Consider the following 12,157-nt stretch of genomic DNA (forward strand, 5'->3'; position numbering starts at 1 on the left):
TATATATATATATATATATATATATATATATATATATATATTTAAGTATATTACAGTGTTATAGTTTTCACTTATGAATTTTGAAATATGTTATGATGTCGTGACCGAGTATGAAATTTCGTAGCCTCCCGGTATATCGAAGACATCGATTTTAAATACGACAGGACTGTAGGCGAGTACTTCGATGGAGTAACTTTCTCTTACTCTTCTGAACGCACCGAATAACGATTAATACACGTGACTTGTGACTTGCTGAAACCGAAACGACAGGCGAGTAACGTTCTTCGATCCGCGTCTCCTATTGTTTTTATTTACCATTGTACAAAATCTATCGAAGGTGTTTGGGTTTCTCAACATGTATCTTGATTGTATTATTTCTTTCGAATACTAAACGTCAAAAACATATACATGTATGTTTTTGATTCAAAAGCATTATTGAGCGAAAACATGATAAGTGTGAAGAAAAAACCTACAATATAATACATCAATGATTTAAGAGTCATAATATTTATTAAATTGTCAGAGATGAACGGAGAGGAAAACGTGACACGAATTTCAAGTTACGTTGAAATTGCCAATAATCGTTTCTGTTGGCAAAATGAGAAAGAAACAGTGGCTTCCGGCAGTGAATCTGGGCACTGATTCGGGTCAGATCGTCTGTGGGATCCAATTTACGAGGACATAGGTTCTCAGACTTCATTTCTTAACGATGTGAGAGAGAGTGAGAGAGAGAGAGAGAGAGAGAGAGAGGGAGGGAGGGAGGAAGGGTGGAAGGGAGGGAGGAGAGAAAGGGAGAGCTCGGAGGATGGAAATGGAGACGGGGAAGTTGGTCGACCAGCAGGTGGCCACGGTGTGGATGTCGTTCTGCTTGATTCTCTCACTTGGCGAACAGGCTTTAATCGCCCCCGTTCTCGCTTCAGTCGATGTCGGTCGACTGGACACATCGTATATCATCGGTCGTCACGAGTGAATCGAACGAACAAATTCGAATGTATCTAATATGGTTTTTATATGGTTTTTTATTTTCATTTTTTTTTACAAAATATTACTCGAGAACATTTTTCGCACAAAGAGTTCTGCTTGTGCTAAATATTTGCACGGAATTATCGTTACAAAATCGTCGATGTCATGATATCTTGTTTCACCGGCGCCAGCATAAAGAATCGATCCACTTTAACAATAACTGATGTCGAAAGGAAGCGACTTTCTCTACACACGATTTAAGATCACTTCTTTAGATGACTTTTCCAAGAATGAGGTTTAATGCGATGCTTTGCTACTTTTTAATCTAGATTTAATCTCATCGATAACAATTCATTAGCGCAATTAAAAAAGTAAAAAGAATAATTGATTGTAATAACAAGCAATAAGGAATAATAGAAAATTTAATCGCCAAAATCTCGTGCAATTAAATAGATTTTTTCCCCTCGAGTCTATGTCCAAAAAATTATGATAGTGTCGCGAAAACAGATATTGTTCGTTCATACAAAAAAGATGTATCTCAAAATTTGTGTTATATGTCGCCTAATCGATCTAAATTACTATATATTTAAATTTAAATTAATTTTATTTTTGTTTTCAATTTTTATTATGTTTCTGTATTTCTTACATAAAAGGAGATTAAAGAGCAACTGTGAACGAATCAGCTACGACAAAAATTAATAAATTTAATATATTTCAAAATTTATGAATTTGATATTGCACAAAATGCTTGTAGCATTTTAAAATATAAAATTTATATTTAATTTGTGAGTTAAAGTAAAGATTTGCCCTGTAGAATACAATCCTCAAAATCGTAAATATTGGATTTAATGTTGAACTAATTTTTTTATAGTGAATGTTCTACGAAAATTTTATAGTGACAGTATACACAAAAATTCATGAAAATAAAAATTTTAATTCTACATGGCAAATCTTCAGTTTATTCCTAAATTAATTATTAATCGTATATTTTAAAAGGTTAAAATGCTTTGTATAATGCAGTCAAATTTATAAATATCGAAATGTTGCTCAAAGATTTATTAATTTTTGACCTAGCTCTGTTCAGTACCCATATTAAGCTGGTCCCCCTCACCAACGCCAAATAAAGTCTCATTTATAAATAATTTAATGCTAATTATGTGCTAATTTATTGCCGTAGTCCAGATTTTGTTGCTCAAACCGTTTAGCAGAAAATTACGTTTGAAGTGAGGGGGGGGGGGCAGCTTGACATTAAGCTAGCTCCCCCCATAATGAAAAAAATATATAAAATGCTCCAATTAAAAAATCAATTACACTTAGAATTTGTTGCTATTTTGTTGATTCAAAATCATGTAAAAACATTTTGGAAAAATTGTGTTATTTAATTAAAACCAACATACCATAAGTATCGCCGAGCGATGCCATTCTTTTAGTTCATTTATGTTATATTAATGCGTGCCACATAGAGCTCGTGGCGACAAAGTGTCGATTTTTAATAGTTTAAATCGAGCAACAAATTCAGTTTCTCATATATTTCGATAGTAAAATGTCTACAGATTGTTTTGATACCAAAAACATACGAGCAACAAATTCTTTTAATTGCTTTTCTCTTGTACAAATGAATGGCATCGCTCAGCGATACTTATGTTTGTTGGTTTTAATTAAATAACACAATTTTTCCAAAATGTTTTTACATGATTTTGAAGCAACAAATTCTAGTGTAATTGATTTTTTAATTGGAGCATTTTATATATTTTTTTCATTATGGGAGGGGCTAGCTTAATGTCAAGCTGGCCCCCCCACTTCAAACGTAATTTTCTGCTAAACGGTTTGAGCAACAAAATCTGGACTACGGCAATAAATTAGCACATAATTAGCACTAAATTATTTAATAGATGAGACTTTATTTGGCGTTGGTGGGGGGGCCAGCTTAATATGGTTTTGTTCAGTTATATATATATATATATATATATATATATATATATATATATATAAAAAGCACAATTCTTACAATTTGACTTATCGATAGATTATAGCCTGTTTACAATATAAGAGCGAAATAATCGAAAAGAAAATTTTTCAAAACATTCCCTGAATTTCAATAAAATCCCATGAGAATTGTTTGATTTTTCCATAAAAAAATTCCTGAAAGTTCCAAGTTTTTCCAGAATAAACATCTCGGAGTAGATCAGATAACACTCAATGATATCGTATCCAATAGATATCAATTGGTGTCTATCAACGCACGACTGGACTAAACACGAAACACGACTGGAGACGAGGAGTATGTATGAGTCAGTGAAGCTCGCCAGTCCGGAGAAAACGACACCGATGCGCGAGTTTACAAGTGGAAGCGGGGTCTCTGCACCAGACTCAAGTGCGTTGACCCAGCTTACGGTAACCCGGGTTGCGTAGTTGCACCTGTCTCACGCGGAGTTACCGGCTTGAAGGGGTCGTGCGACTTCCTTTTCTCTTCCCGTTTCCCTATTTGCCGCACTTTATCCGCGATCTTTGTGTGTTCGCGGAGAGAGGCACAGATGAGATTCTTAAATATTTATGTTTATACGTTATGCATATTTACGTTAAAAAATCGGAAGAAATTTTGCAAAAATGTGCATTTCTGCCAGCCAAAGAAATCAAAAAATCCGGAAGGATATCCAGAAGAATATGCATTGAACTTACTAAACTATATAAACACGATCGAAAAGAGCGCACAGAAATCCCCTCTTGACCTTACTTTCTAAAACGCTTCATATGGCGTCTCCAATTCGCGTTCTATTCAATTTATCTGCGCATTCGTGATGAACGAGCATTGTCGTTGGTCAAACCGTGTCTCTCCGAGATATCGAGCTGCGAACGGGTTGTTCATCATGACAGATAGGCCTACTGTCAAAAGACCAGCGGTCTCATAAAGTGGCACACTGACTCGATTCGATTTGATTCGCGGAAGAGGATATTCTTGTTTCTCTCATATAACTTTCTTGCACTTACTTCTTCATACGGAATGGAAAATAATCATTTTAGAAGTCTAAAGAAAAATGCAAACACGTAAAAATCCAATATTTCTTTGACCATACATTATTTAATATAAATTTATGTGTACAACAATCAGTAGGTTCTCCTCGTTCAAATCGTAACAAATTCTGAAACAAATTTTTTTTAATGTCGAATTTCATATTTTAATATTTCTTGGAAATGTGCAAGCAAAGTTGCTCGAGAATATTTGTTATCGTTTCTTTCTTGAAACATGGGAATCTTGATTGCGTCTTTCAGAATCTAAAATATTTTCACGTTTAATTCAAGAAACGATATGGAAGTCGACACTAATTTATTTCAGAATTTGTTAAGATCCTATCTCAAATTAAGGGCTGTAAGGAAAACCGAGGAAGGAAATATTGACTATATTGACACGTAAGCTTGTATAAATAAAATTTTGAACTTTCCTTGAATATGTGTTTCATTTTTCTCTAGACCTCAAATTATTTTCCATCTCTTTCACTAAATTTATAAGACATTTCGATAAATTGTTTACATTAAATCGTGTACAATCTTTGAATTAATAATAAAAAGTTAGTAATGAGAAAATGTGAAATTATCGTTTGTAGACCTGGCGCAGATACGAGCATTGGTCGAATCAACGGGGATGCTGGGCGGATCCATGTGTCCGTCTTGCGAGATGCCGTTCGACAAGGGCAAGAAACGTCGTCTGATCGACTCCTGCGGTCACGAGCGTTGCTACTCCTGCCTGTTTCGGAACGAGGCCTGTCCGCTTTGCTTGCACGGCTACGATCTCAACAACGATGATAGACTGGAGGAACCAACTTTCAGGGACGAGTTCACCGTTTCCGCGGCTCCGCTGTCTGTTTTCGCGCCCACAGACGGTTGGCTCGATGAGTCATCGACGGTGAATTCTCTCTGCGGCAGCCCCAGGCTACCACGCACCAAAATCACCACGAGGGCTAATCTACCGTCGCGGATTATGCACGTAAGTCTATTGTCGCGACGATAAGGAAAAATAACATGACAGATTTTCACTTCTGTTTGACCTGCTATGTTAAAAAATAAATTAAAGATATCTAAAAAAATTTTTTTCTGCTTCCTAAAATATTATTTCAGGAAAATTTAATGTTTGTAAATATTATAATTTTTTCGACCAAATGGAACTATGCTTTTATTTTTTTCAAAGCTCGTACAAAAATATACATTTTTAGCATTTATGAAATGTATAACAAAAAAAATATTAAAATTAAAATATAATCCACTATTCGAAATCGTCGACAACTTGTGATACGATTTCGGCTTTCGAAAATACAGCTATTCGTTCTCGATTTTCCAGCCGAGGTTTACGCGATGCCGTTTCGATATCTCGAATACGTGAATCGTACCATGCATCTCTGGTAATCGCAACAATATATATTTCGTCGATAGTTTCGTACATTCGCGACAGTGCATCGGGGACGTGCATCCCTTTACGATGTTCGTATTCTAGTAATTCGAGAACGCACCTCGCTAATCAACCAATGGGATTCTTTAAATTATAATTATTAATTAATGTATATTTTTAATTAAAATTTTCAATTGCAAAGTATCACATATGAAAAAATATTTATAATTAATAATTTTTAATTAATGACGGAAGATTTGAATGTGAATATTTCTTGTAAGAAATAAAAATGTGTATGCGTGTGCGTGCGTATGCGTATGCATGTGCGTGCGTGTATGTGTATGTTAATATATTTCTTAATATAATGTAATTAAAATACTTAATATAATACTTAACATAATATAAAAATACATAAAAATTTGATCTATCTTTTAATATTTTTTTGTCAAATTTATTGATAACTACTGCAATGTATTATTTTTTGTAAGAATTGAAATAAATATAAAAATTATATAAATATAAAAATATAAAAATTATATAAACTTTAAACCGATCAGAAAAAATCTCGTTCAAATTTTAAACAGATATTTAAATCAGACAAATTAAATTTGTTTTTCCTAATATTTTTTTCTAAAATATATCTCGTATATTTTTAAATATAAAATTTGTCATATATATTTTGTTAGTTAATTTGCACATAATTGAAAAAAGATATCGTTTAATATTGTATAATATTCATGATTAGAAAGAAGCGATGCTATAAAAGAATAAATGAATTTAATTATTTTTTTGCTGATCATGCTACATTAAATTGCCAATAATAAATTATCAATCTTGTTAATTATTCATTACTTTATTATTTTTCAGCAGCGAGCTGGAGTAGAAAATCTCCCGTTGGCAGCGATGGGGAAGAACTTGAGAAGCAAGGTTTCACAGCTTCCAGATTCTTCTATCTTTCAAGGTCAACAAAAACTTGAAATGACACAAAGTACGTTGAGATGTATAATCTGAAATCTATTTTATGTCTATATATCCGAAATATTTACTATTAAGAACATAAAACCGATGTTGTAGGTTGTCCTACGCCGCCAAATCAACGAAAAAGATTCTTTCTTAACCCGAAAGTGCTCAGAAGCTCCTTCGCCGCCCAGAGATCCTCGAGACGTACAACATCCTCGCCCGAACCGATCACGAATGACAACCCTTCCGCGTTATCAGGTATGCTTATTTCTTTTTTTTAAATAAAATATAAATTTCCATGTCACACTTGCTCGAAGGAAAAATTTAGCGACTGAAGTCGCGTGATATATCTTTATAAATCTCATATAAAAACCTACACGCGCGTATGCAGTTTGGATGACCTCGTCCTTGGAAGGAAAAGCGAGATGGCCCGGCGTTGTCCTGGGAAAAATCAAGTCTCTGTGGAGCAGCAGTCAAGGCACAGCTAGCGACGGGCTGAATCAGCTTATCGGCTCGTCAGACAAAGTCGCAGGCAGGGAGACTCTTTCAAATTCCATGTGTATTGCTGTTGAAACATATTCGAGATGCTTGTAGTTTGTGAATTATAATAATGCAAAGGAACATTAAGGGTCCAGTCTAATTTAGAAGATCAAAAAAATTGATTTTTTTATATTTTCTAAGAGTAGAGTTGTCTTTCAAACTTTATTGAAAAATTCACAAAATTAACGGAGTTATAAGACTCTGAATAGGATGGCGTGCAGGGTCTTGAAGTCTGCAAAACTTGAAAACTGCATTTTTCTTAAAATTGATATGGCAGATGTCTTGAAAAAATTATAGACTGAATTATACGACTAAATAATTTCAATTTTTTTCTTAATGAGAGAACACTTTTTTGGGAATACTGAACCTAATTAGAATTTAGAAAATTAATAATTAATTTTTATGACATTCAAGAAATAAATTTTTTCATTTTATATAATTACATGAGAAGCAGCATTTTACACTGTCGAATTGTACATTTTCTCACACGCTACGGATAGAGTCTGTATTTAATTAAAACAAGTTGAATATTCAAGATTTAAAAATATTGACATACTATTTAAACATCAATAATAATCAGATGTAAAATGTCAAAAAGATTAATTTCAAATTTTTTTTTAAGGATTGGTAAAAATCATCAATTTTTCACACTATTAGAATAGATGGACCCTTAAAAATCATTATGCGCGAGTTTCTCATACGGCAAGTGTTCGCTCGCGCGAATATGTTTCTTTCGCGATAACATCTCTTGTAGTGCCTCACTTTAGCAGCATGATATATGCACATTTTGTATTGTTTTTTATTATAATTGTTTTTGTCAGATTTGTCCCAATTCGTATGATTCTTGGCTCTTTTGTCGAACTAAATGATAATAATATCTTTTGTTAATGTATCCTCACATTTTCAATAATAATAATATAATATAATGTAATTTTTAAGTTATAAATCAAATTTTCGTATTTGCTCAGATTTGGAATCCCAATTTGCCAAAATTTTATCATCTTGTTAAATTATGTATAAAATGTTAAATTATATAATTTTTCCTAACCGAAAAGAATAAAAAATTGAAGATTGCTGAATAATTCGACAGAATGCGTAATATATTTAAAGCACTAAATATTTGTATTATCGCATATTTGAAATCCTCGGATGTAGCATTTGTTTTCTTAGATTTTGCAGCGTGCTCATTGTATTAAAACATAATGATACATTTAGGCAGATGCAAAAAATAAAAATGGATCAATATAGCGAAATGTTTACGAATGTAATTGCCGTGCAACTTTACATGCAATCACAACTGTAGTTCATGTCAATTCGAAATGAACTTCGAGCGATAACGCGTTCGCCTGAATGTGCTTGAATGGTAGAGTGTGATTTTGGTTTTGCCTATTGATTTTTGAAACATTTAGATCAACACTGCCTGAACTGGATTGATCGTCTTTTATACTGATAGTAGTCATAACTAGCTTTTTTGTCTTGTAGATGACGAGGGCGGTTGCGTGAAACCGCTATCTTCGAAAACCAGGAAATCGTCGCAGTCGGATCTGTACATGAGATTGGGTCTGCTGCTAGGATCCGGTCGAGCGAATGTGAGTTCAGAATCAAACGCGTGTCCCTCCGCGCGAACTCCGGCAGCCCAAGGACACGACAGCTCGGCAGCTTCATTCAGTAGTCTGACTAGCTTCGAAACGCAGACACTGGCCTCAACGAATACGAGTCCGGTCTCGACATTAACGGGTACATCGAGTGAAGCAGAAGCCGCGGCAGCGCTGCGATGCCCCGTCAAACCAAAGGCCAAAACCAAGGGAAAGGCCAAGTCCAGAGACTGTGACAGCGCCGGTAGCCTGGCATCCATTTCCACGTCATTATCCGCGTCCACATCGATGTCTATGTCCATGTCGGTGTCTGTCTCTGGTCTGTCAAATGGTAGTGGTTCGAGTCCTCTCGCATCTAGAAGGCACTCTGCCAATGCCGCGCAAACAGGTCAAGCCGATGAGCTTGGTCAGTTGAGGAACAGACGATCTTGCACTCGGAGATCAGCGAGAGCAGGCAACATTAAGGGTTCAGCGGATGCTAAATGTAATAAACCACTCTTTATAGGATATAATAGTATAATACGCCCTGACAAGGGCGAATATTCTACTTCATTACTTAAATATAATGAACTTACGAATAAGTATCATTGAAATGGGAATCGATATATGGCAATATACAATCAATTAGGAAACCGCATAGAACTGCTCTAAATATGATTTTACATATAAAAAAATTACAAAATCAATAATTTTTAATGAAAAGAGTTGTAAAATTTATTAAGTATTTTAAAATTATTTTTTATTCCATAAAAAAGTAATTGTCATTATATTTATATATGTACTTGCTGTATTTCTGAAGGTATAAATTTATAAAATATAACTGAATTTATAAAATATAACAAAATCGTTTCTTCTATTTGATATATATGAGGATGTATTCATTTAAAAATGCAAAAATGTTCCATGGGGATATAATATGCCTTTTAAGCTCTATTATAACATTTTTTAAATCATTTTTCTGGCAGACTAACAAAACGTGTAAAAGAAAAATTACAAAGATGGAATAGAACAAAGAAGCATTGTAGAAATAATGTTTGATGAAAATCAAGGTGCTGCAAATGAGTGTTAATGTTTTTTTTTGAATATACTTTTTTTGAAAATAGAGAAAAATCCTTGTAAATATTTGATTAATATTTTTATTGAGTTAAAATTTTTGTTTTATTGAATTTTATAATTAAAAAGAAAATTATATTTTTGCTCATTATAGTTATTATATAATTTTTTTCACTGAAATCCGAAAGGAAATGTTTTTCTTCTTCAATATTTTCAAAAATTTGATCTCAATTAGAATACTTCAATTAATTAAAAATTAATAAAATCCGTTTATCATAAATTTTATATTGATTTAAACAAATGTGGGATGTACTATATCGTTTTTTCTTATATGTAAATATTTGAACGGCAAGTAATATAATAAAGATCCGTATGCGTTAAAATTCTAGTACGTTTCATTCAACATCATGCGGCGCAATTGACCCTGAAGCCTTTGTTCTTCGAAGTGCCGTTACTAGAGGAGGATCCGCTCTTCGCCGGACGGCAATGGTTGTTACACGAATTGGAATCTGTGATCAATGGCTCTAGTCCCGGCATTCTGATCTCCGGATCGCCGGGCACAGGAAAGACTGCGCTTGTACTGCAACTAGTGGAACACAGTTGTTTTGGGAGAAGGAGGGAACAGTTGGATAGATCTTCGGAGATGAGTGAGGAATGCGACGAGAAGGAGAGACAAAGTAGTAACACAACTCTTCAAGCTAATATTCGACATACCAACGAAAAAGTAAGGAACATTTTACGGGCGTTTTCTTCAATTTTGTATCTTTATAAGAAAAGCACAAATCGATCACAACGTATTACAGGTTCGCGAATTAGCTTCACACGTTGTGGCGTATCATTTTTGTCAAGCCGATAACAATAGTACCTGTCTAGTGCCGGATTTAATTCATTCACTAGCGGCGCAACTTTGCCAGGCTCCTCAATTGATCTCGTATAGAGAATATCTATTGTCTGAGCCTCACCTTCAAGGCTCGTTATCGCAAAGGGAATGTACCGTTGATCCGGATCTCGCACTCTCGAGGGGTATTATCGAACCGCTTTCCACTTTGAAGAAAGCCAATAGACTACCAGTCTCGAATATGGTAGGTAAAAAGCCGAATCAACATATCATTTTGAAATTGCAATTGTCTCTTCGTTGACGGATAATTACTTAGTAAAACATTATATTATGTCATAAACGTCGATACATCTTATTTTTAGGTAATATTAATTGACGCCGTTTGTGAAGCGGAATACCACAGGCCAGATAGAGGCGATACTATAGCTTCTTTTCTGACGAGACATGCACCTAACATTCCCAGTTGGTTGAAGATTGTTTGCACAGTCAGGACGCAGTTGTTAGATTGTGCGAAGCAATTGCCATACACGAGAATTTCGTTAGACAAGACTGCGAATGATGTGATTGGTAATAGTATCGCAAAAGATTTGTCCGATTATGTCGGTTACAGACTCGCGCAGAGTCCCTCCATACAGGCGAACGTGACTGCGTCGGTGAATGGCAAGACGGAATCATCGTGCAGCGCGAATCAAACGAGATTTGCTTCGCATCTGCTTGCTCTAGCTAAAGGCAGCTTCCTCTTCGCCAAACTGTCGCTCGATCTTATCGAGAGCGGCCATTTAGTCGCTAAATCCGCGAGTTATAAGGTAAACATACGAGGATATTTTTAATCATAATTAGAATATAATCGTAAATTATATAAATTGTTTTGTTTCTTGATTATATCACGAAAAGATAGCAAAAAATGACGAATAACGATATTTTATCCCTTAGGTACTACCAGTCTCTCTCGCGCAGATCTTTCAGTTGCATTTTAATCTGAGATTTCCTACGGTAGCTTCGTTCGATAAAGTGCAACCTCTTCTGGCTGTCTGTTTGGCAGCTCTATATCCACTGACCTTACCTGAAATTTTCTATTCCGTAAATTCTTTAAATATAGATCATTTTATCTCATGGGAAGACTTTTTACAGAGATTCAAGGCAAGTATATTTTAAATACATTATATAATATTTATACACTTTATTTTTTTTTTTAATCAATATGATTTAAGTCTATTTTCTCTCTGTCTTTTTTCCGATGATGTCATGTAAATCATATAGGTTTTACAGTAATCTAATAATAAAAAATATTAAAAAATCGAACATTAAATATATATATGAAATAAATAAAAAAAAAAATATTTTGTTGTCAGTTGCAAAATGTTCTTCTACGATTACTTGTTGATGCGTTTAACAGTTATTTATACTTTTGAATTGTATAGAGTAATGTAAATTCTATGCAAGTCGCAACATGTATTCGCCCGCTTATTTAATGTAATAATATTTTTTTTTATCAGATGCTCTCTGGTTTTCTCGTGAAACGTCTAGATGATACCTACATGTTCTTCCATCCGTCGTTCAGGGAATGGTTGATGAGAAGGGATGAAGGGGAATCGACAAAGTTCCTGTGTGACTATAGACTCGGCCACGCGGCGATAGCGTTTAGACTATCCCGCCTTCAAGCGCCATTAGATGGTGATAAAGCCTTGGAATTAGGTCATCACGTATTGAAAGCGCACGTTTATAGAGGTGTAGCTCCGTGTTGGCCTTCGCGCGATATACAAGTAGGTATATAAGTATGTATAAGTAGGTATATATGTATATATACAAGTAGGCATATAATTAACA

General features: G+C 34.4%; 1 protein-coding gene across 4 annotated transcripts in view; it reads left to right on the forward strand.

The window, feature by feature from the left end:
* The window catches only part of Rols (zinc-RING finger and ankyrin repeat domain-containing protein rolling pebbles), a 46,918-nt gene that overhangs the window by 32,229 nt on the left and 2,532 nt on the right, over positions 1-12,157 (forward strand). For 2 of the 4 annotated variants that reach the window (XM_083107391.1, XM_083107398.1), the window contains 10 exons: positions 4,566-4,945; positions 6,212-6,332; positions 6,419-6,562; positions 6,696-6,836; positions 8,327-8,923; positions 9,882-10,216; positions 10,296-10,574; positions 10,693-11,136; positions 11,264-11,470; positions 11,827-12,093. In XM_083107391.1, the coding sequence (XP_082963517.1) occupies positions 4,566-4,945; positions 6,212-6,332; positions 6,419-6,562; positions 6,696-6,836; positions 8,327-8,923; positions 9,882-10,216; positions 10,296-10,574; positions 10,693-11,136; positions 11,264-11,470; positions 11,827-12,093 (2,915 nt within the window). The remainder of the gene's footprint in view (positions 1-4,565; positions 4,946-6,211; positions 6,333-6,418; positions 6,563-6,695; positions 6,837-8,326; positions 8,924-9,881; positions 10,217-10,295; positions 10,575-10,692; positions 11,137-11,263; positions 11,471-11,826; positions 12,094-12,157) is intronic. The other 2 variants (XM_083107395.1, XM_083107406.1) reach the window with 2 other exon arrangements.

Source organism: Camponotus vicinus, unplaced genomic scaffold, assembly GCF_025532165.1.
Source record: "Camponotus vicinus isolate PSW18456_S1 unplaced genomic scaffold, iyCamVici1.0 SCAF_1, whole genome shotgun sequence".
Classification (NCBI taxonomy): Eukaryota; Metazoa; Arthropoda; class Insecta; order Hymenoptera; family Formicidae; genus Camponotus; species Camponotus vicinus.